Source organism: Telmatherina bonti, assembly GCF_933228915.1.
Source record: "Telmatherina bonti genome assembly, chromosome: 19".
Classification (NCBI taxonomy): Eukaryota; Metazoa; Chordata; class Actinopteri; order Atheriniformes; family Telmatherinidae; genus Telmatherina; species Telmatherina bonti.
The window spans coordinates 9,180,574-9,206,139 of NC_136617.1; the positions used below are offsets into that span (position 1 = coordinate 9,180,574).

The following is a 25,566-nucleotide window of genomic DNA, read 5'->3' on the forward strand; positions in this document are numbered from 1 at the left end:
GCTTGTCACGGAATCCGAGTGCAAGATTTTTAAGTAATTCTTGAATAGACATTATAAATGTTTATTTTCCTAAACAACAGACCCAATAATACAGATTATCATATTAATTATGAGCAGATATGGATCTTAAATTGCCCAAACACGTACAGAAATATGTTGCACTAAAACAGCAGTTTGTTGTTTGCATACAGCTCAGACATGCCAGCTACTTTTAAATCCAACATTTCTTTCATTGTCAACATTTTGTCTCTATAGATTTTGCCAGACTTTTATGCTTATCTCAAAATAAAGACGTTACTAAAGGATTAAGTTCAATTGTGGTTTTCTATTTACCGTCTTTAATGTTGTAACATAAACTTTAAAATTGGTGATCATCCAGAGGAAAATAAAGCTGTTTCAGGGTTAAAAAATAACAAACTTTCATTTGGAGAGGTGTCCTGATGAGTCATGATTAAACTTGGCAGCTTCCCGTCATCAACCCTGTTTCGCTGCGGGTTATAAAGACATGACGGCATTAAGTTACAGTCGCCATCTTAAGCTCACGCTTTCAAACTACAAACACAAAATGGCCGACAGCTTCTCATTTATGGTGAATAATAGATTATATAATAGCCTCACGGCGCTCCTCTCATGAGAATACAACAGAGAAAAGTCTGATTTTAAGTCTCCATCTTGCACCTTAATGTATGATTGTCTCACATACTCAGACACAAGTGTGTGAGTTTTAACCTGTGTATGTGTGGCGAGGCTTCAGCCAAACCAGTTCTGCACCATGCTGCCACACACAGCCAGGCTGGAAAGTCCCGCACCTTCATTCTTTTGCTTTCTGTCTCTATTGTTTTTTATTCAGACAGGCTGCCAAACCGAGCCAAACCACAAACACACCCAACGTCTTGTGACTGAAACCATCATTTCTTCGTTTGTTTATCTCATTTTTATCATTTCTTGTTTCAGCCAGTCTTACAGAAACTCCCACAGACTTCTGGTGTTGGGTCGAATTAAAAGTTTTATTTGAACATAAAGACAAATTAAAAACATAAAAAGTATTAAAAAGGGAAAATTCTTTGATAACAACAGCAGCTCAGCTGGAAGAGAAGGATCCAGGATTAGAGCGACTTATTTTGATGCTTCAGATCAGCCCAGACCAAACTATCCATCTATTTGCCCCTTGTAAAAACACTGAGTGCTGCTTCTTCCTCAGTTAATATCTATATGTGAGCAGCAGCTTGCCTGGTCGACACTAAAGCAGCTTTTTAACGTCTTATTATAAGCCTCTAAATAGACTGAATCCACTTGACTGTAAATTCCACTTGACTGTAAAACAGTTTTAGTGGTAATTCATACTATTTTACATGATGTAAGGTCTCCATTTCTACATTTTGATTAATTCTAGTATTATTCAGAGGTTCTGTGCTGCTTTGCAGCCCACCACGATGCTTTGCAGAGACGCTTGTAGCAGGAAACGGTAATTTTGGCAATAATCAGCCCTTTCACAACACATCAGTGTGAAAAAAGCCTGCTGCATTTCCTCTCATCACAACCGTTTTTTATTCATAACTTACAAAACATGCAGAATTTAAACGTGACAACACAAGCGAAGTGACAAGTTTCCATCATTCCAAACTTTTGGTGTATTTAATTCAGTATTTTTAGGCTGCTTAAATGTTTTAATGGCTTAAAACAGCAAAACCAAGCTGAGACTCTGCTGAGTCATTCTCATGGTCGATTAGCTTTCCTGCAACAAAACACCTGCTTCCTTCATCCGTTTTATTTTAAATAAAAAGTAGTAAAGGAATTGATACAGCACAAGCACAACTGAAATGACACAAATGTAGCTCAATTTCTACACCTCAGCTTGTTTTGTTTGGCAGATGCTTGAAGCTTGAGTTTAAGCTGAAGAGGGCAAACACAGATAACACACTCAATAAAAATCATGAGTGATAGAATTGGTGGCCTACATGATTACGGTTACATAAACTGCATATTGCCACTGTCAAGTACTATATGTTTTTTTTTTTATTGACAGGTGAACTCCCACAGTCTTTTTGTAAATTCCCTAACTTCCCCAAGCGCTACATTTACTGCAGTAATTCAGTCAGATTGCAGTTGGTATGTGGTTTTATTAACTTAATAGAAAAGAACCAAACACACAAGGTTGGATCAACCGAGGGAAAGTTTATACACGAGGGTGTGGAGGGTATCTGGCCAAACAGAAAGTAATCCTCATCAGCTAAAAAAAAGAACAAAAGCACATCACCTCTCTGCTCTGAAAGTCAGAGTTACAGCACACCAGTTGGTTGTTGTTGGCATTTTTACCAAAAACCACGTGATTTCTTTGAAGCCTGGCAGCTTGGGAAGATTATGGGGATTCCTCAAAAGACTCTGCTTAAAGTGGAATCGTTGCTTCTTACTGACATCTAGTGAATGCAATAACACCGAGCTCTTAATGTGCAAACCACAACTAGAAGATTGGCATATAAAAGGGTTTTTCTCCCCTTTGAAGACAGTGGGTCTTGTGTTTTTTGGTGGTACAATATGAGCAGGTCTGCAGGAAACTGCAGTCATTCAACACACAGACATCACAGCAACATGTGACACCACAATACCACATGGCGGCTCACCAAAATCCGTTGAGACTGAAGGAGGGATGTTGACATAAGATCAGTTCTGCTGTTTAGAGAAACAATATTGTGATTTATGCATATTGTAAAAGAAAGTTTAAAATACCTCAAATTCATTGTATTGTTTTATATTATTAAAAAATGGAATAAAATTTCCAGGTTTAGGGGACTTAAGCAGGTGAATATCAGTTAGAGGATTATATCACCATATTATCTTATAAATCAACAAACATATGAAGACAAACAGCACTCCAAGTGCAGAGCATTGGTATTCTCTCTAAACCGGGTAGTCACGTGATTTCCGATAAATGCTCTGCCTGGTTTGTTGGGAACTGTGTTTCACTCTTGGTGAATGGTATAAAGGAGCTTGAGTGCCCCCAAGTGGACTTAGATTATAACTGAATGACCTGCTTTCAGACAAAGGTCAAGTCCTAATTCCAACTCAGGCCTGTCTGGTCTGTTTTGCAGATATGATGTAGCACTTTTCTTATCGGACTCAAGGACTGGGGTCCATCTAAAAGGCCTTTTATGCTGTAGTTTGAGGGTTAAATTACTACAACAAAATAAAGCTGTATGGTTAAGAACTATGATCAGTCTGTCATGGAGTCTGACATTCTTTATACTAGCAGAAATATCTCTGACTGGGCTCATACAGAACATCCATGACACACACTCGCTACAATCATGTTTTAAGATTTGTTGAAGTAACATTTGATCCACAGTCATATTTACTTTATAAGTTATTAATTTCTGTGAAATAGAAACTTGGCCAGGATTTTAGGGGGAAATAAAGACACAGTTATTAGTGGTAAAGACATATCTGTGCTCATATATAGATTTATTTTAGTTTATTATAAGTAAAAACAGTGCATGCTCTTTCAGCTAACAGAGGATTGATCAGTTTCTGTTTTGCCTGCAGTTTCCCGCCACACCTTTGTGGATGAACCTTTGTGCTTTTCCTTAGTTGATCCGACCTTGTGTATTTGATTGGATGTTTTTTTCATTACCACAAAGTTATTAAACCACAATCTGACTGACTTACTGCAGTAAATGTTGCAATTGGGGAATTTAGGGGATTTACAGAGACATTGTGGGAGTTTACCCTCATATAAAACTATACAACACCACATGGTGATAGTATGCAGTTCAAATTGTCACAGGCAAAATAATATATCTAAATTATCATCTTGTGACCTACAAATTCAACTAATCCTGATTTTTCTGTGCATTTAACAGGAATATGTTCACTATATTTGCTCTCTTTAGCTTAAATTTCAAACATTTACCAAACAAAACAAGCTGAGATGCAGAAATTATGCTGTGTTGGTTTCATTTCTGTTGCGCTTGTACTGCATCAGTTTCTTTATCGCTTTTTATTCCCAAAGCAGCAAAGAAGCAGCTATTCTGTTGCAGGGAAGCTAATCTGTCAAGTGGCTGTCAAACTATTCTGAGGATGACTCAGCAGGATTCAACAATCCTGAGTAAGGTTAAAGATGATTAAAGAAGCAACAACAGGGGGGTGGAGTTGTGGCGAGCGCCGTTGCCTCACAGCAGAAAGCTTTCCAGATTTGACCTCAGCTGTGGCTTTTTTGTGTTTTGTGGGTTTATACCAACGTCCAAAGATGTGCATGCTGAGTGAGGATGAAACTGTTAGGCGTAGTTGTCACAACATGGTTCAAATGAAGGCTACCTAATTTATTATTCTCTCTTTCTTTTTTATGAAAGGATGAGAGAAAAATATGTGGTCAGTATGGATCCATGTCTGCATGGGTAACATGTGTTTTTGCACATTACTAACAGCAAACTCATGTCTGAGATCTCCCAGTCAGAGAGTAAGGATAAAGATTAGATTATCTGAGCCTAATTTATAACCTGCTGCTGCTGAGTGCAACCTGCTCAGCTGTAATGCAATAAAACTTTATTTAAAACGCACTTTAAAAACAACAAAGTTGACCAAAGTGCCACAATGTGTAGATTTAAAACAATAAACAGAATAAATAACATATAAGAGGACATTCAAATGTAAAATACTAAAACTAGAAGGTGAACTTTCTTCTCAGACATGCTTTTAAATCCAAACACAGCTTCCTGGAAGAAAGAGAAACAACAAAACCAGCAGGAGAGAAGATAAAGGTTTAATCCTTGTCTGTCACTTTGTTGGCCGAGTGATGGACTGACCATCTGGGGATCTAGTTAAAATGTTTTGGATTTTTAAAAACACCTTTTTAAGAACTTTTTCTGTGTTTTAGTTTGATATTATTATTTATTTTATTTTTGAAAACTTTTGGATCAGGAAAAAATGCCCCATGATTTTACAGAAATGATAAACACTCTATTACCTTTTTATGGAAGCTTATAGTTGTTTTTTTTTCCACATTTGTCAAAGTTTGCACCGTTTAAATGTTTATATGTAGGTTTAATTGGACTTAATGGCTTGTTATCAGTGTTAAGGAAGCTATTTTAAAAGTATATCAGTGGAAGCCACAAGTTACCTTAAATTAGAGAAAAATTAACAGCAGCAAAACTTTTGGATAAAATCTAGTCTGAATACATTTAGATAGTTTAATCAATAATGATCCCTCTGTAAAGTCCTACTGTCTCTGTAGTTTATCTAAATGTACACCTTACAGAAACACCAGGGCATAAAGAAAACAACAGTAACAACCTCATCCTAAATAGAAAACTTAGATAAATTTTACATTTTTGTGTTTACAAAAATTATAAATGTATAAATGAGCAGACTTACAAGCAGTCTATCTGAAATATAATTAGAAATATTAGTTACCTTGGTTAGCTGTATTATTATTACCATTATGAGCTGAGTCATTGTGTCTTTCTATCTCTGCAGTGATTGGCTGCAGCGGCTCGCTGGGCTGGACATAGGGCCAAGAGGAATTGCTCAGGTGGAGGTCACTGCCAACCTCTGCACTTAGTCATTTTGGTTGTTTAACTTATGAGTCTCCTGCAGTCCAGCTTTCAGTTTTGTTTTTTAAGTTTTGATTTTCTGGTTTGGGGAGCTGCTGAGAGCCTACGACCCATTGAGTTGCTAGTTTGGGACTGCTCTCCTCTTTTATTTGTTTCCTCCTAGTCTCCCTTCTCCTTTGTTCCATTGTTTTATTAATAAACTCTTGTTAAACGTTGCTGTTTTGCAGTGGTCTCTCCAATATGTTATGGTTCCTTTCCCCGGGCTATTTTGTCCTTTTGTTTAGAAGCATAACAGACTGAATTTAGTCAAATTATGATTTTAGTTAATCCCTTCTCCCTACTACATATAGTGTTAAGAAAAGTGTCATGTAGTCGCAGGGTGTAGGAGAAGTACACAGTACAGTGTACACAGGAAAATACTTCTCTAGGAGGTGAAAGGAAGCTAAGTGAACCAATCAGACAACATCCTTCATAAGACGGAGCATCTAAAGATCACCTGCAGATGGCTGCAGCAGAAGCTGATGCCACTTTTTATGGAGGACTTCTCCTTACCAGTTCAGACATTTATGAAGAAAAGGATAGTAAATTAGTCAAAATCATAGTTTTATATTACATGTTTATGTTTTTTGTTATCACTGTTTTGTAAATACCAGCAATACTGATATAATGTTGGTCCATGTCTGAAATATTTGCTCCACTCACCTGAAAATGAATTGATTTTATATGCTGTAAATACAGAATTTCATTAAGTTAAGATTGTTTCTGACATAGGAGAATGACATAATATATACTTTCATTTCCAGTTATTTTAATATATTCATATTTGGTGCTATTGTATGTTTGATCCATGGGATCATTAAAAGGACTCGCGTTCCACTATTGTGACACTTAAACAGACAGATAGTTTTGTTAAACTTTCTGACTCCTCTCGTCTAATCTAAATACATCGATGCTTACTACATGATCAATGTCCACACACTGTCCCTAATTTAAGAAAAAAATCAAGTCTTTATGTTGTTTATTTCACTTTGGTTTTTTATCAAAGGATAGATCTCTGCCAGAATACATTATAGTGTTTCAGTATGGGGAGGGACACGGGGTCCATGGCTTTTCAAAAAGTGCATGAAGGAGGTCTTCAAGGAAAATAGTTTGGAAACCACTGTTTTACAGGACCTTTTTTGCTTTTTAATCCTTTTCTATTTACAATTAAAACTTTAGGATAGTTCACCAGGAAGGTAGCATAAACCTGCAACAATATTTTATTAGGAGCATCTCTCCAGTGTTCAGAAAAAGCGTCGCTGAGGCAGGTGGAAGAATTCAACACCTCAGATATCAGAAGGAAGCAGATGCTTGCCAGATGTTTGCCCTTCCATCTCAATCTAATTAAAGAGAGTACTTATTTATGGGGTTGTTTTTTATCTATTCTTGTGTATTTCTCAGTGTTAGATTGAGACACTTTTGCTAAAATAACTGACTGAAAACCTGAAGACAGTTTATCTGCATGACCAACAGCTGACCTTCTCATTAATATATTTTTTATTTTATAAGTAACAATATGTCCTCAAAGCAGAAGAACAGGCATGACTGTTATACCACAACATACCTGTTGCTTTTTACTAAATAGAGCTTAAACTAGCTTTGATATCCCCGAATTTCATTCATCACAGTAAAGGGGTGCAGGTGTCCTGTCGGTTTTAAACAGCAGGTGGCGCAGTTGTTCCATTTGTTAACAAAGAAAACCCACTTCAACTATAAAACACATATTAACAGCTATTTTTACATGATTAAACTTATCAGTAACATGCAATAAAATGATTATAATAAAAACGTTTTCAGACACATTGTGACGTTGATTTAAACTGTATGGTTGCCTACCTGAATACTTACCTAAATATTTCTGATGAGCTTTGATGACATGGTTATTAGTTGTGATAATTAAATAAATGAATCTCTCTCCATTTACTTTATAAGTACCTGAATTAAGTCATACTCTAGTTTATAAAATGAAACAATAAAAGCCTTTGTTCTGACATAGGTTGTCTAGTGTTTATGTATTCTGCTCGAAAGAAATTTAAAATTATACAAATGTTTGCAGATTTGATCATTTAGAGCTATTTAGTATGTTTACCGTAGTTTGAGAGGATGTTTATTGAAACACTTGCATAAAATAACATATCTATGTAGCTTAGGGATCTGCAAGCTGCTGCTATGGAACCACGAGTGCCAACCATCTCTTCTCTGTTCCTGATGACATCGGATTTCCTCAGACCACAGCTGGACTTCTCCTTTCCTGACTAACTCTACACCTGACTGCCCTCCATGCATCCTCCTCACTTCATTTTAGGAACTGCTCAGATCTCATCCACCCGTCGTCACATCTTCACCAAGTCTGCTGAAAATAAAACACCTAAGAATGTTACATGTGGCTCAAGCAGTTCCCTAAAACAATGACAGACACCAATATATTTCTATATATCTATTTTATAGACATATCTTAATAGGCTTCTTTGCTTTTTTTTTTTTTTTTTTAAAGAATTTTCCAAAAATAAGAACATCCCATAGAAGAAAATGTATCTAAACTCTTTTTGCACAAATTTATTTTTTATTTGAAAACCTAAAATAGAAATGAAATTGTGGTTGTAAATAAAACCATATTTCCTGTGGTATATATTTATCAAAGTTGTCTTTTTCAAAAGGTTATTTGTGGGTCTCAATGAAGTTTTGCTGGCCTGAGGTAAAAGAAAATGGCTCTTTGGATTGTAAAGGTTGCAGACCCCTGTTGTAGCTACTGAGCATAACTATGAACTGAATTAGGATAATTTTCTACTTTTGTAAAAAATTCAAACTTTTCAGTCAAAATAAAGTGACTGAGCTTTAAAGTTTGTGTTTTGCAGAGTCTGTAGTAAACAGAGGACTTGCTGGACAGTGATTCCAGCAAGTCGTAACACAACTGGGTGTCACAGAGATGGCCAGAAGAAAGGTCAGCGAGCAAAGCCACAGAGAAAAACCTTGAGGTGACTTTGAGTCAAAAGGGGATCATCTGTGGGTTCCTGTTGGGATGCGACCAGGGCTTGATCAACCTTTGGGTCACCTGGGTGACATCTGAAACACCCATTGAGCTCAGGACACATATAGTAGGTGAGGATGTGTCCCAGTCCACCTCAGAAATTATTAGTATAACTGCAGATATCTATCCTGTGAGTTGATAGTAATTTTCTACATTGTACTCCAAAATAAGAAGTCTGCTGTCACTGTAATATTATGAAAGGAGGTGTCCTGGTTTGGTCCCTGAGGGCCGCTGTACAACAGATTTTAGATGTTTTCTGCTGCAACACACCAGATAAACCAGATAAAGCTGATTAATTGGGTCAACGTTAACGGGTTTAAGCATCACTTGATAACAAACTGTTGAGGAGATTAATTTACATCTAAAGGACCACAGGTGGACATCACCGATTACTAAGATTTTTTTTACATGACCTTCTCTCATTGGTTTGCTTTTTATCTTCATTTGGAACAAACATGGTGAAGTACCTGGATTTTGGAATAAATTCTCTGTCATTCAGGTCATGCTAATCATAAGAAATATATTTTGTGGTTCTTGAAGGCATTACTTTTCATCCAGGAGCTTTTTTCTGTTCTATCCAGTCGGTGGGGAGTTCTAATAAGCTTTAAATGCTAATAAGTATTAAAGTAACATTCACACTGAGGTCACATGGTGTCACTGACTCAACTGACCGTCCTGTTGGTCATTCAAGTCGTCATTGTGTTTACCTTTGTGACAAAAACTATTTTGTGACAGGGTTGGTACGACAACAGGGTGTCGTCCATGTTATTATCCTGGGGGACAGGACTGCCATTGATCATCTCTCATATCTTCTTTTGATGATGTTGGTGGGAGTTTTTTTCATTTTTATCAGCTTCACAATTTTTTATCAGTCACTCAAAACAGCATTTTAGGTTAGGAAATTGGATAATTAATGACCTTTCACCTACACTTTCATACGATTTAAACTTGTGTATTTTCACAAATTCAGATGGTTTAATCTTGTTGGCCAGTAAAATACTGGTTGGGACATTATCAGTCAGATTAACCCTGGCTGGACTGGTGCGTGTTTGACCCAGCACATGGATAGCCAAATCAGGATTTCTGTAAGCCATTGGCTTGAAACAGGATGTACGCTCATTAAAAGTTTTTCACACTGTGCTGCAGCAGAGAAACAGCAACACAAATAAAAAAATTTTTTTTTAAAATTAATGTTAAATGTTTTGCTAAATTTCTTTATGCTGTTTTAATACCTAGAAATTTCAACCAATAATATGTCATATTTTCACCTAAACATAATATTCTTGTTCAAGTTTATTTAGAACTAATAAGACATTTCAACATAATGACTGCATAACATTTTTTTTTTACAGAGATTGTTAATGACAACACTTTTTTACTAACTAACTTCATCAAAAAAAAATCTAACAGAATAAAATTACTTAATATTTATCAATACGCTAAATAACTGAAAAACTAAAAGAAAAATTAAAATTACATTGAATATCATCAGTGAAAAAAACTGACTGTAAAATATATTTGAACATTCAACTTTTTGCCACAAGATGGCGACATAACACCATATAATTCAAAGCACCTGTAGGGACCCTGGTTGGCCACTAGATGGCACTTTTTAGCACTTCTGGAACCAGTTATCACGCATCTGACTGTTTATGTAAAGTAGCCTAAATACTGTTTTCTTTGTGTGTTCATGTGACAATTTACAATTTCCAAAGATTTACCTTCATATTCATCATTTGAGAAGTTGTTCTTCATTATACACATGGAAAGTAAGACTAATCCTCAGTCACAAGATCATCCTCAATTAAAAACAATCGTAATTCCAGGCAATGGTTTCACATGTCTTTTCCGGGAAGGAGTATTTATCACTGTCTCTGCAAAGGTGCTGATCCAATCAGTAGCTATGACAGTACAGATGCTCCCCCTGGTTCCTATTCTGACTTTTAGACTTAAATTGGCAAATGCATCATGGTTAGTCATTTTTCTACAGAAGAACATTCACAAATCTCCTCAAAATGACCAAAACTGCAGTGCATAAAATATGGATCAAATTTCAACTGAGTTTTATAGTCTTATTGTGTTTTTTGCTGTTGTTGTTGTTGTTGTTGTTGTTGTTGTGTTTTTTTGTTTTTTTTTTTGTTTTTAAATAGGTGATGCTTTTCTAACACATTGATGTTTGTTTATACCATAAAAAGGCTAAAAGTTTGAAAAAAAAAAAACCTACTCAGAGTGACCTGATAAATACAATGAATTTACATTTAGCCCATATTTAATTACATTTTAAGCTAGAAGTTTAAAATCCATTATGCAAGCATGTCTAGAAAAACATACACCATAGCGCAGTATACTATGACTGGAAAAACATCAACATTAAAGCTAATATTCTGACAAAGACATGGCTGAAGACAAGCTGGAAAGTAAATTACACATACAGGATTAGAAAGCATCTTAATGTTAATCTGATTTCTGGTTGGTGATAATCTTTCTTGAGTCCATCTGTGACTGCTCTCTGCACTTCATGTTGAGCAGCTGGTTTCAGAAATGCCGCACTGCCGTGTAGAGAAAATGTAAATCAAAGGGGAAATACAAGAAAATCAATGAATATACGTGACACTGCTGTCAGAACATTGTTCATTGTTATTGTTTAATCTTGTTAAGATAAGTGCATTGTCAATGAAATGGAAATTACTCCACTCCCAGTTCCTGTTCCATCTTTGCAGAGTGCAACGAAGACGCTCCACTTTGGTTCGTGCATTCACAGCTTTGTTTGTGTGGCTATATAATTATACAGCTTTTGTTTTCCTTGGAAAATTAAGAACTTTGGAGGTGTGATGTCCACGGCCTTTGTTTTCAAAAGGATCTCAGCTTGTTACTCTAAAAATAACTGAAAAAAGCATATTTGATTATGATGTGACAACAAAATATTCATAACAAAGCTCAATATTTATTTACCTTCTCTGGGGCCATGCTGTTTATTTTGTGAAATGAATAACTCAAATCCTAGTATAAAGGATATGATAGCTGTTTGACGCAGTTTAATTGCAGTTTATGCTTCTTGTTTGATACCAAACAGGCCATATTAAGCTGCAGAAATACCTGTTGCAACGTGGAAATGTCCACACAGTTTTAAGTATATCTTTGGATAAAAACTTTGTAAACCAAATAAAACAACAGAAAACACATAAAAGTTGCATGGAATTGAGATGTTTGCCTTCCACAACAGGATAATTTAATTAAATATCATGGAAGTAGCACAGCTGACATGAAATTTTAGAGATGATTTCACATTAAAGAGACACAAACATGACAGCATATTTTAAAAGGATGTGGTATCCTTCTGTACACACACTGCTTCACATAACAGTTGTCAAAGAAACCGCTGCTGCTGTGGATGACTTGTCATGAAGTTAATGCAAGAAACTAAGCAGACTGCATTCATATTATTAAATAAATAAATGTATATATGTATGTATTGCTCATAATATGTATATTTTGTCACAGTATAATTATAACAACAAACATACAGCATGAAGCAGTCTGTGATCCTGGAATCAGTAGTGAATAATTTCAGATTCAATTTGTGAATCTGTGACTCAGGACTGAGGTGTTGTGAAGGCAAGAGCTTCCTTGGCAACCGTTTCTGGGCTGACTGCTACCATGTGACGTGATGATGTAGCCAGACACTGAGAAAAACAGAGAGAGGGAGACAGCAGGGGAGACAGCGGGGGAGTGTGTTTGTGTATGAGAGAGAGAGAGAGAGAGGGGGGGGGGGGGGGGGTACAGAGAGCACTGCTGATGAGTCAGTGGAGGCTGATTCTGATGTAATCCAACAACCCCTCCCTCTCTACAGATCCACTGCCCACATGGCTGCTTCCAGATCTTCATATCATAGCCTGGTTCTCTGTAAAATATGGGAATCACTCGTCATTATGAGCACTAATAGCTGTCGTATGAATTTCATTTCAGATTTCTGTTTCTAGAATGATATTTGCTACTCATTGGAAAGGGAATTAAAATGTTCTACGTTTGCATGACAATACATCTTTATATTTGACTACACAAATAGGATTTAATACATCTTACTCAAAGCGCATGTAAATGTGTGTTACATGCTAGTATATTTAAATATGTCATAATGAACATATCAGATGTAAATTGAGTCACTTTTTTTTAAGCAAAAATTAAACTTACAGCCCCCACTTTAATGGCTTTGTAGGATTTTATCTAAATTAATATGTTGCAGTTTTTACATAATATAATCAGCTGTGGAACATCAAGGTTCCTCACAAACCTCAAAATCCATAAACACCACCGTGTATGTTAGATGGTCTGTTTTGTCCTCCTGTATTCGCAAGTGTTTGCATATTTATGGTCTGTTCCCAGTATATATATTGGCATTAAATAGTGTCTATCATGAAAGAACAACAAAAAAACATTTCCCTCCTTCTTCAGTATCAATGACCACTAATTCATAAAAAAATGTGTTGGAAGTTATTTACTTTATTCTTAATAAATTTTTCATTTTAGTGATCCTAAGGACTCGGATATGCTGGGAAAAAGGATTCCAGTTTGCTGGTCGGTCTGGTCAGAATCAGCTGCATTTACCTGAATCTTAAGGAGCCAGTTTGACTTAATGTATTAAGATCATTTTAAGCAGGTTTGATGCAGAATATATGGTTGTAACGTTTATGGGTTAGCATTCTGACCCATTTAATGAAGAATAAATGCAGTGATGCAAGATTGTTTCTTTTCTTAAAAAAGCTTTTGATCCATGAAATGGTCAAGTTTTAGCTTGACTTTGTGTGATATTTTGTGTACATTATTTTTAGGTGTAAATACTGTGTGTCTATGATATTACAGCTGATTTAAGCCACTCCCTAACTTGAGGGATTTTTCTATTAAAATAATAATTAAGCTAAATATTATCAATATTAATTTCATTTATCTTATTTTCCTTAAAAAACAAAAACAAAAAAACATAACTTTACTATTTTTGTGCAGTGTTATAGACTTTCACTTTCACATATCCTTTATTTTAATTTTCAGAATGAATATACTGAAAATCTGCAAGAATTATGTGGAAAAACAAAGAGCTTTCTTTTTTGACTTCCAGTTTTCATTTGGCTGTAATTCTGTTGGATCTTATTCACATGTAATTTAACCCTCTACAAAAGAAACTGAGTAAAATGCACCTTTAAATATGAAAAGTTATAAATAATGATACTGCAAGTAAAAATGTTCTAACTAGTCCTGTAACAAAGACATTGCAGAAATCCACAAACACATCCATATAGGGTGCTGTTTTAATGTAAAGTGTGTATTGTTAAATAAAATATTTACTTTTGTGTGAGGAATACAAAAGAAATCACTCAAATGACTGATTAAAGTGTGTTTGTTTTCATTTTTCAGAACAGAATGCAAAACTTTACTAACATGTTATTTTTACTTCCCTAGTGTTAAATAGTTTGTCCAAAGTAATTAGTTCTAGATTCTGTTTCATGGATCCACATGCCAATCCTGAAATAAAACTTTGCAAATAGTCAGAAAATCAAACTGCTTTGTGCTGAGTAAATATGAAAATCATCATTGCATATGCAGCTTTTTTTTTTTTTTTTTTTTTTTTTTTTAAACCCTCGTATCATATGATGACTTGAACATAATAGTACAAATGCATTGATTGCATGTATTTCGAGGGGTTTTAACACATTTTTAATAAAAAAAAACTACTATAAAAGAGTAAATAAGATGAATGAACTAATCAAGACCAATCTCTTCCTGATATTTAATATATTTTCATACAATACCTTAAATTATAAAGACGTTAAGGAATGAAAAACAATATTCATAGTGACTGGTCATTTAAGCCTACTTGCTGTGTTAGAACTTAAATCCAGCATAATATATCTGTTTCACTTAGATAGATAGATAGATAGATAGATAGATAGATAGATAGATAGATAGATAGATAGATAGATAGATAGATAGATAGATAGATAGATAGAAGGATAGATAATCAATCTACCCCTCTTCCTGTTTTATTCTGAAACTAATTGTCCTCAGTTCCCATGAAACTGAGTCCCACCGCCTTTCCAGAAAAACGCTGAAATGCAGAAATGTTCATCGTATGATAAATCTGCTCTTAGATCAGCCTCTTGTCCTCAAGGCATTGTTGGGAATGTGGCTTGGGTAAAAATGTGCGCATGCGCAGTTGTTCATGTTGCGAGACAGTTTCGACAGCTGTCGTCATCGGGAGAAAAGAGATATTCAGATGTTTTTGTTCAATTTGGGACAAACAAAGATACATAACCCAAGAGGGATTACCGCGATCACAAATGGATAGTAATCGAAGAAGTTCGGATAATGGCGCAATCAATATTACTGAAGTCTGTCACGTGGTTAGATCTGACCAATTGGAGTGAGCCAAGTCCAACGGGGAAAGTATGTTCTTTGTTCGGATTTTCTACCAACTTTTATTCTTAAATATGAGCCAAGGACTTTGAATAAAACTGGGGATATGTACACGGATGTGCTGTTTTCGAGAGAAAGGTGGATATATTTAATGGAAGTCCTTGCGGAATGCCACGTGTTCAGATGTGATGAACAGTATGTTCAGGCTTGTTTCATCACATGACTCCCCTCCCCCACCCGGCGTAGGGAATGGGGAAGAAGGCGGACATGTTTAAGGGAAATGTGTTGCTTAAAAAGTGTCGAGGTGGAAGACAAGAAGATTTTGGGAAGAACGGTTTCGCATTATTTTGGAATTTACAATTGGAGACTTGTTTTTATTTTAAATTCTATTCATGTAGAAAATTATTTTGTTTTAGGTAACTGATCAATTGGGATCATATTTGATTAATTGTAATTAACAGATTCAGTTTATAAAAACTAGTGATATTTAATATCGAATAGATTTAGAGGGTTACTTTCAATCGTTTATTGAGTGACATTGTAGAGAATTTGTAACCTTGGTGTGGGGGATGGGCGTAAGTGGTTAGGTAACCATGTTGTGTGGTTGTTGAAGTACTTTAGTCGAAATCAGATTAAAACGTTTTAGTTTACTAAATCTGTTTTATATTTGGTAAGTTTTATCATGTATATTTTCATTATTTTTAAATGTTAATGTAATTTCAAGTTTCAGTATTTTTAAGATTGAGTAAACATTATTTTAGTCGCTTCTAAGGGTGCTCTTTGCAATTTAGTTAAATCACGTTTGGTCTGGTTCACTTTAAATGGAGGCTGAGGTCAGTGAGGGGAAACTGCTGTGTCATTCAGTAGTTGGCTATAGCTCGTGTGACCCTGCCAGATTAGTCTTTTTTTGTTAATATAGATATGTATAATTGGTAATCTTTGATCCTAAACGTTGACCCTCCAATGAAACTTGTTTATCTAAATGATGAGCTTAAACTGTGTCCATTTGGAAGTTTTTGGATAGTAGGCCATTGAGGCCTTTTTGTTCTTAGCTGTTAAGGCATATTCTGTCTTCGCCACAGAGTATTCGTTCATACGTTTGTGTTTGTAAACTAAAAATAGTTTATTTTGTATATTTTTTCTCGTTTATATAGTTTTCTCTCCATTGATAAACGGTTGTAACACTCTTTATTCCAGTGCTCAAAGATGGCGACTGTGCGTTCTTTCTAGAAGAAAGAAATGCGGATGTTCTGTAAGAGGAGCTCGTGAGGGAGAGGCTCGCTTCAGGGGGTGCGCGTGACCGCCTGAATGGACCAATAGGATTCTTGGTATTTAGACCGAAAGCCCGCGTTACAGCTACTCTGACCAATCACGTTCGTCTCCTTGCACACGTTAACGTAATACAATATGATAAAGAGCAGGGCGGCAGTGTTTCCTTCGCTTTTTGTAAAGCTTAACAAGCGGGAGCCAGTTACAGTGACCGTATCAGTATCGGTCTATTCGAAGGACCAATTGTATTGTGCAATATAAGTGACTGGCAGCAAAAACATACGAATAGTTTGGCCTTAAAGGTTGTTTACGGAGCTTAAGCTTTGCGTAGGCATGGCTACCAAGACAGACATGGTGAACAGCGAATGAGATTTGAATGGGCGGAGACTCGTCGAGGTAGTCTAGCCAATAGGGCGGATCGTTGGTCTATAAATAAACGGGTGTCGCCGTTCAGTCGCCATTTCAACCTAGTAATAAGCAGAGACTTCGCTGTGGCGGGGAGCGGAGCAAACAGACGACCGGAGACGGATCCTGGTTTTGAGTCTTTCTAAAAACAGAATCCGGATCCATCCTGATGGATATGGCTGTTAACTCGCCGCTTGACAGGTATCTACCGGTAAAATTGACTCTGAACTATCCATCGAAGGGATTATTTTAAAATTCTCCTGTTTTTTTTTTCTTTAAATCGGTACTGTGTGTGTGTGTGGTGTGATGCACTTGGAAAATAAACTGGACACTGGAAATTAAGGGATGAGTTGGAGCCAGTAAAGCTGTTAAAGACTATACGCACTAAAAAAAATTAATGATAATATAGATTTCTTTATTTAATATTAATTGAGCGAGCGGTTGTTGATCGCTCTACCGGCGCCATCTTCGGGGCACCCCTGCAGTTGGCCGCTCTCTCAGATCGGTAGTCGGCGTTAGCACAGCTAGCATTAGCCACGCAGACCAACGTTTTTACATGACTGACACGTCCTTCAGTCAGCTTCAACTAGACTTAAATTTTAAGTTTTGACAATGTAAAAGTCGTATTTTTCGTTTAAAAAAAAAGTTAAGTACGAATCATTAACTTACCATAATGTAGCATTATCCATGTTGATTTGTAGATGTCTACAGTTATCCTTAAAGTGAAATGGACCATTGTAGCAATAATACGACAAAGGTTCATATCGTCTGCCGGTTTGTTGTGGTAGCCATGTGGCGGCTAGGGGTTGTTGTCATCAGCGGTGAGCAACATCCTGCACATCGGTAACTTCCGTCATCGATACCACCTTTCAGTCATTTTTTTATGGCTAGTACACAAATGTCGGACAACCTCATTAACTGCTGTTATCAGTCTTTGTTTTTACAGCAAACCCTGTGTTTATTGAGAGGTTAGTGTTGTGTGTTTCAGGGGTTGCCTGGTTACCGGTCACTCAAGTGGGACTACATAGGACCTTTTCATGATCATAAGTTCCTTTTATTATGCTTAAGCATTTACTAATGTGACTTTTTTTTTCAGTTTTATTGTTTTCATACTTTTTATTTATGTAAAATTGACTAATTTAATCATCCAGTCTGTTGAATTTTACTTCAAAGCTAACATTTATGTTTAGTGTTGTTTTTGTGTAAATGATTACTTTCCTTTTTAATAATAAAGTACACTAACTGTCAAATGAGTTTCCAAAAGTTGTATCATTCAAGATGACTTATCAAGATATTTGATATTTTAATATGCCTATAAATATTTTTTTTACTATGAAAATGTAAGTGAAATTTTAATTTTTAAGACCTTTAAAACCTGCCACTTAAATACCATTTGATATGGTTACACTTAATATTAGTTTTTATATGTACAATAAAATTCTATGTGAAAATAAATATTATGAGCAATGTATGTGTTGTTTTCCAGCAGACCCAAGTTGCTAAATTGGATATGGTAGGTTAAGCCTAGAAAGTGAGAGGGGAAAAGATCACTGTGCATGCCATGCTGACAATTTTCAATCCATAACTAGTAACGCTGAGTGGTTCTTTGCACTAGGTACCTTGGAGTGCATTTAAAATATGCTGAACAATAGTGGCATTACAGCAATCCTAAAGATGTAGGAACTGTCTGCTTAACACAAACAGTTCAATGTCAGTCAATTTTTACTTTTAGCGAAGCCACTGCAAAACTAAGAAAAGCCCTAATTAAAAGCACTCTGACTTTATTTTAATAGCTTATAATCCTTAATGAACTGTTATAAACAATAATAAACATTAATGAACTGTTATTCTGAATAGTACACATGAGAACGGTGCTCATGTTTTTGTTTTGGTAACTATTTCCAGGCCAGGTAATTTAGCCGGCTTTGTAATTCTCCTTCCAGTTTTAAATCTCACAGCAGGTGTCTACCCTGTCTGCACTGAGAAATAATTAATACTCTTAATCTTGTTCTGCAAATAATACGAGATAAAATCTCATTTAACACTGAATTACATTAAGTTGGTATAAATGTCTTAAGGGCATGCATCAGTTGTCGCATGGAAAAGTTGTACGTCATTACTGTACCACGGCAGCTGAATCGTTACCCACAATGCTTGGGTTTTTTCCACACAGAAGTAGGAGGTGTAGTTACAGCCAGTGTAGTTGTCTGGTGAGATAAAAGGCAGAGAGGAGGAAGTGGCAGTTATGCCTTGTGCTGATTTAGCAAACGTTCGCTTCAGTGGCTGCTGCGACATGTCTATGTAGCAGGGCACGCGTGAGCAGTGTGTGTTTGCCAGACATGGACCAGTTGTTAATAAAAGTATTTTTAAGTGAACTTATAGAAAAAATACTCAGTTTTGAGTTTAGTAATTTTGTTGTATCCAAGCAAAGAAAAAGTTTGGTCTTAATCAGGCGCAGCGTTCGTTGTGGGACGGACCTGTAACAAGTATAGTTTATTGTTTCTGAACTGTGCTCCCCACAGCTCTCATTCTGAGATCGGTCTTATGGGAGTCATGATGGACCACACATCTGGCATGGCAGGAAAGCGCATCCGAAAACCCTCACTGCTCTATGAAGACTTTGAGAGCCCTGGGATGCCTCCTCTAAGTCAGCTGGTCTATTCAGGACCCCCACAGCCCCTGGTGAAGGACCCCAGCCGACAAGGGAGAATGACCAACCAACTTCAGTTCCTACAGAAAGTTGTGCTCAAGGCTTTGTGGCGTCACCACTTTGCGTGGCCTTTCCATGAACCCGTGGACGCTGTCAAACTAAACTTGCCTGTGAGTATGAAAGCCAAGGTCCAGATTTTAAATGAAACCAAATGAATCGTATCATCTTACAAGCTGAGATATGTTATATTAGCTTCACAACAGCTTTTTATATTTTTTTATTTGTTTCTGAAATTAGTCCTGAAAGCATCTGTCTCTTTGCAGGACTATCATAAGATCATAAAAAATCCCATGGACATGGGCAGCATTAAGAAGAGATTAGAAAATAACTTCTACCGCAGTGCAAGCGAGTGCATGCAGGACTTCAACACCATGTTTACAAATTGCTACATTTATAACAAGGTAGGTAAACCTTTACTAGTGTAAAAATATAGTAATTTTTGACCTCTGGTCCTTCATGCTAGTTGTTACTGGCTACTAGGAATCTTCTTGCTGTAAAATGTAGTCTATGTTGCTATTTTTCAGCCAACAGATGACATAGTCCTCATGGCTCAGTCTCTGGAGAAGGCGTTCTTGCAGAAAGTGGCACAGATGCCCCAGGACGAGGTGGAACTGCCTCCTCCCCCTCCACGGAGCAAAACAGTAAAGTCTGGCAAAAAAAGCAGAAATAATGCAGGTATGCAGACAAGTCAAGGCTGCAGTCATGTGCATGAATCTGTACTTTCATGTGGATGTACTATTGAAATTTTCCTTTTTGCCTTTCTCTTCTCTTTGCCAGTCTCAGGAGGAGTGACAACAGCTCATCAAGTTCCCGCTGTCTCCCAGTCGGCGTACTCCCCTCCCACTCCGGAAACACCTGACTCCATACTTTCTACTCCCCCACAGACCATTTTAACCAAGAGTATTATGTCGACCCTTCCAACTGAACAGAGCATCCCAACCATTACAAGTCTGCCCCCCACACAGCCGACTGCTAAGGTAAGGCTAAAGGGGTTAAACTGATTAATATAAACCACAGATGCAGTTTGGTCTGACTGACACTTCCCGCTTCTTCTTTTCCATCACAGAAAAAAGGTGTGAAGCGGAAAGCAGACACAACCACACCAACTACAGTAGCTATGCCTATTATGAGCACTATGGGTGTCAGTGGTATAGGTTTGGGGATGGGGGGTGGGCATGACTCCCCTCTCACTCTTACCTCGCTGGGTTTGGACCACAGCAATGGTCTGGGAATGAACCAAGCCCTCAGCCTCAGTCAGGGCATGGGGATGGCCATGGGTATGGGAAGCGGAGCGATGATGATGAGCAATAAAGCATCAGCAGCGAGCAGGAGAGGCGTGAGTGGACGGCCCATCAAACCCCCTAAGAAAGACTTGCCAGATTCCATTCTGCCAACGCCGGTGCGCCGCAGCAAGCTGAGTCCTCAGCTGCGCTACTGCAGCGGGGTCCTGAAGGAGCTGCTGTCAAAGAAGCATGCAGCGTACGCCTGGCCGTTTTACAAGCCCGTTGACGCTGCATCGCTCGGCCTTCATGACTATCACGACATCATTAAACAGCCTATGGACCTCAGCACTATCAAGGTACTTGCATTATTGCATGTTGTCAGAACATGCTAGCATGTAATATTTTTCTGTCAAACTGAATAACATCAATCGTTTAACTCTTTCTTTTGGATTTCAGAGGAAGATGGACAGCAGAGAGTACCGCGACTCCCAGCAGTTCTCTGCTGATGTCAGACTGATGTTCTCCAACTGCTACAAGTACAACCCCCCTGACCATGATGTGGTTTCCATGGCCAGAAAACTCCAGGTAACCCACATATTCCACTTTCAGGATTTATTATTGTTGTGGCTTTTAGTTCCAGCTGCTAGTTTTTGTTTAACTCGCTGACTCAAACGTTCCTCCTGCTTCTACATCTAGGATGTGTTTGAGTTCTGCTTTGCTAAGATGCCAGATGAGCCTCCAGCACCACCAACCTCCTCTTCATCATCGTCCTCGTCTTCATCCTCATCTGACAGCGAGCTCAGTGAAAGCGAGGAGAGCGAGAGCAGCCCTAGCTCTGACTCTGAGGAGGAGAGGGCGAACCGGCTGGCAGAGCTGCAGGAACAGGTTTGTTCTTCACTGTTTTCCCACATCACGCAGTCTCACCTAAAGCCTGTAAGGTGCTAATGTTGCTTTCCTTTGTGTTTGTTCCCAGCTAAAAGCAGTACACGAGCAGCTCACTGCCCTTTCTCAGGGCCCTATAGTCAAACCCAAGAGAAAGAAAGAGAAAAAGGACAAGAAAAAGAAGAAAAAGGTGGAAAAAGAGAAACATCGGAGGATAGATGATGACCTGCCTTCAATCAAACCACCTAAAGCCCCCAAAATAACCAAGACTCCCAAACCCAAGAATAATAAAGCAATCGCGAGTCCTGTCATGCCGAGTAAAAAGTCTCAGAGCAAGAAAAACAACAAGAGCAAGTAAGTAGTGACACCTACTGGACGATGTAGGAGCTGCTTGTGTTGGTGCATATTCAGGTCATTCTAACAATCCTGTCTTTTCCTGTTTTCCTTCAGATCTAAAAAGGCCAGCATGATGTTCAGCATGCCCCAGACGATGCACGATCCCATCATGAGTCATTTTGACTCTGATGAAGAGGAGGACACCGCGCCCATGTCGTATGACGAGAAGCGTCAGCTCAGCCTGGACATCAACAAGCTGCCGGGTGAAAAGCTGGGCCGCGTTGTTTACATTATCCAGTCCCGAGAGCCATCGCTGCGAGACACCAACCCCGAGGAGATCGAGATTGACTTCGAGACGCTGAAGCCGTCGACGCTGAGGGAGCTGGAGAGATACGTCATGACGTGTCTGAGGAAGAAACCCCGTAAGCCATATGGTGAGGAGTTAATGAAATCTTAAAGTCTTGGGTCCATGATTGGACCGATGAGCTCTTTCAACCTTGGAAACGAAACAAAACACTTGAGCAAACAAGTAGCCTTTAAGTTTTCAACCCTCACACTTCTACTTTTTGTTCTTAAATCTCGTTAAGTATCTTGGCTGGTTAGTAATCTTACTTTCTGTTTATATGCAGCGAGTAAAAAGGACAGTGCTGGCAAATCACGAGAAGAGCTCGCACTGGAGAAACAGATGGAGCTTGAGAGGCGGCTGATGGACGTCAGCGGCCAGCTCAACTCTGGGAAGAAGCCTCCTAAAACCAAACGTAAGGCGTCTGTGCCCTTTTCTTTCAAACTAGTAAAATGTACTCATCATTTGCAGAACCTACTTGGTCTTAGTTTGACCTGAGATAATAAATGTGCATCACATGATCTTTATGATGTTTTGTTTTTGCAGCCGAGAAACCGGCATCAGAGACCCACACCCAGCCGTCACGTCTCAGTGCCAGCAGCTCTTCCTCAGACTCTTCTTCCTCAGACTCTTCATCATCATCTTCAGACACAAGTGAATCAGACTCTGGTTGAGAAACGGGCTGTTTCCTTATTTTTAAAAAAAAAAGGGTCATGTGACCCTGGGTTATCCTTTTCCTCCTTAAGCGGATTGAACTGTTGCAGAGCTACTGACGATGGAGCTGCCGGACGGGTCAGGAAAGACCAGCTGAACTGGTCCGACTGGTCTTTGCAAAGCCAGATAGAGAGAGATGGGGCTCTCCGAGCTCAGCTCGTTCATCCAGTCCTAGACAAAGCGGAGGATGGATGTGACAGGAAGCGGCTGATGGTATCGTCCAGCTGTTCTCGGGCGGAGCGAGGGGCTCTCCATCTCCTGCAAATAAAGACTGAAGCATACGTTGGAGGGATAAGGGTGCTACTGCCAGAATATGTTTCATTTCTGGAGATTATTTTTCCCTTCTTACCATGCTCCCTGTCTTTATGCTGTATATATGAAGTGTACAGTTATATAAATATCTTTCTTTTATAAAGAAGCATTTTATGAAGCTAATTTATTCCCTCATTGTGGGGAAGATTGAACTGGCGTGGGCAGATTGTGTGTGGTTTTTCTTTTCTTGTGTGATGGAGGGAAAAAGTTTGGATGAATGTGTCATGTATTTGTTTGCATGTGTGTGTGTGTGTGTGTATGCGCGCGTGTGTGAGATTCGGCACCACAAGTGCATCCTTGTGAAGTTCCTCATAGTTTTGACGCAGGCGCTGAAAACGGCTCTGCACGCAGAAGCACCTTGGTTCAGTAGAAAACAGAATGCATGCAATACAGAGGAGCTGGCGACTCGCGTCCACTTCACCGTGTCCTCAGTGTACAGAAATGTGTCATAGTTACAGTTTCTACGTAGATATTTCTGTTCCCATGTTGGCTGTTTTTTTTTTTTTTCTTTTTTCATCTATTAAAAGTTTTCTATAAACATGTTGCTATTTTTTTCTATTCTTTGTGACCAATCTGCTAATAAATTGTGAGGACGTGTCTTGTCCACTCACCTGTGCCCCAAATAACATCTCAGTTGTTTTGATTTCTTCAGTCATGAAATGTACAAGTTTAAAAGAAAAACTGATCCATAAGGATTTTATTTACAGAAATTTGAGTTTTGTTGTCACTAAATCTAAAGAATGAGGCCTTTAAGATCTTCGGCAGCTGAAAGTTTAGTTTTATGTTTACTTATTTGTGTGATTAACAGTAGTAATGGCGGGTTGGGAAGCTGTTACCTGGTTATTAATGGCAGGTCGACGGTCTTTATGTTGATGGAAACGTGGAAATGGCTTAACTTCTGGCATTGAGTAGACAGTAGATGGTTTAATGTTCTAATGATGCACTGTTGTTGGTACTACTAAATTTTTACTTTTTAAGTGTGGTTTTGTTTGCAGAATTCAGCTGTGGCTTGAGATCTGAATATTGTTTGTCTACAAGTTATTTATTTAGGAGGATTTTAAAGGAGATGCTTGTTTCATTGTATTGAAAGCGAAAGGTTTTTAGTCCTTCTGAAATATGCACAAATTAACTGTCACGATTGTAGAAGTGTACATATTTTACACTGTCTTTTGAGCATTTTGTTTCCCATGAAGAGCTAAGATTTCTTTTGATTCCTTTGCTTGCCTGTTTTAGGAATCAATACTCCAGATGTTGATCTTTCTCCTCTGAAGTTTGTTGGAAATCAAAATCTGTACTCCTTTCATCTGTACATAAATAAAATGTATGTTCTTCTTTTCACTGACCTGTGATATTTTATTTTAAGATTTTTTTAAATTTATTCACACAGCATGAAGGAAATGGGATTAGATGGGCAAAAATGTATGAAAATTTATTAGATCAAGTAGAATAAATCAATAAAATCCCCAGATTTTTTATTATATTTGTGAATTTAGGTAATTAAGTTTAGCTTTATTAATACTCAATAAATACACTATTCTTTGTTTTAAGGTTTTTAAATTATTAAAAGACTAATCATAATAATACAGCTTGCTGAAATTGCATCAAGGGACATGACTGCATACTGTTTGGATGTGATGCTGAAGCTGTCCAGCAACTAATGGGAGGTTTGTTGAGATAAAAAATATTAACCCACAAGAACTAACAATGTGACATATATGATACATACAGTTCCTGAGATATCACTTCATGGTTAATTTTGCTGAAATTCCTCTGGAAGACAAAGTGATTTTTGTCTTTTGCCCCTTAACACCACAAAGCAGAGGATTAAAACAATTTAGATTGACCATGTTTCATGGAATGAGTCTTTCTGGGTTAAAGGGGGTAAATAAGTGCAATGTGTGCTTTATAACTGACCCACTTATCCCCCAACTGAAATACTATGTAATTATATGAGTGTTGTATTACTTGAGAAGGACACTTTTTCTGCTCTCTGAAACGGATTAATCACACATTTAATTACGTGACAAGCTGAAATATATCTTTAGCTTACAATCTGGCATGTACACTTACTATGAGGGAATTCTTGGTCCGGGTCAATTAGATCTGGGTCATACTGTAAAAGTATAAAATATAAACAAACAATAAATTAGGCTAATTTAAAATAATCTTTTTTAATCGTGTGCTGACGCTACATTGCTTTCTAACGTAATCAAAAAGTCTCTTCTGACCAGACACGGTCTTTCCTAATTAAATATTAAATAAATGAATAAATAAATAGATGAATAAACAATAACAGAGGATTTATCATCTGTGATCTCTGCCGCCACCTGGTGGTCTAAACGGGAAACTAC

The 25,566-nt window shown here is 37.6% G+C and overlaps 1 protein-coding gene across 2 annotated transcripts; it reads left to right on the forward strand.

The window, feature by feature from the left end:
• The first annotated feature begins 14,841 nt into the window (after nt 1–14,841).
• brd2a (bromodomain containing 2a) lies at nt 14,842–24,508 on the forward strand. 2 transcript variants are annotated; one of them, XM_079258628.1, is made up of 12 exons: nt 14,842–16,896; nt 19,218–19,515; nt 19,669–19,806; nt 19,930–20,080; nt 20,183–20,382; nt 20,472–20,984; nt 21,085–21,213; nt 21,325–21,513; nt 21,602–21,864; nt 21,961–22,280; nt 22,476–22,604; nt 22,736–24,508. In XM_079258628.1, the coding sequence occupies exons 1-12, from the start codon at nt 16,865–16,867 to the stop codon at nt 22,861–22,863; spliced, it is 2,490 nt and encodes an 829-aa protein (XP_079114754.1). In that variant the 5' UTR covers nt 14,842–16,864; the 3' UTR covers nt 22,864–24,508. The 2 variants fall into 2 exon arrangements, with proteins under 2 accessions (XP_079114754.1, XP_079114755.1); XM_079258629.1 differs by having other exon boundaries at nt 21,961–22,268.
• Nucleotides 24,509–25,566: the final 1,058 nt, after the last annotated feature.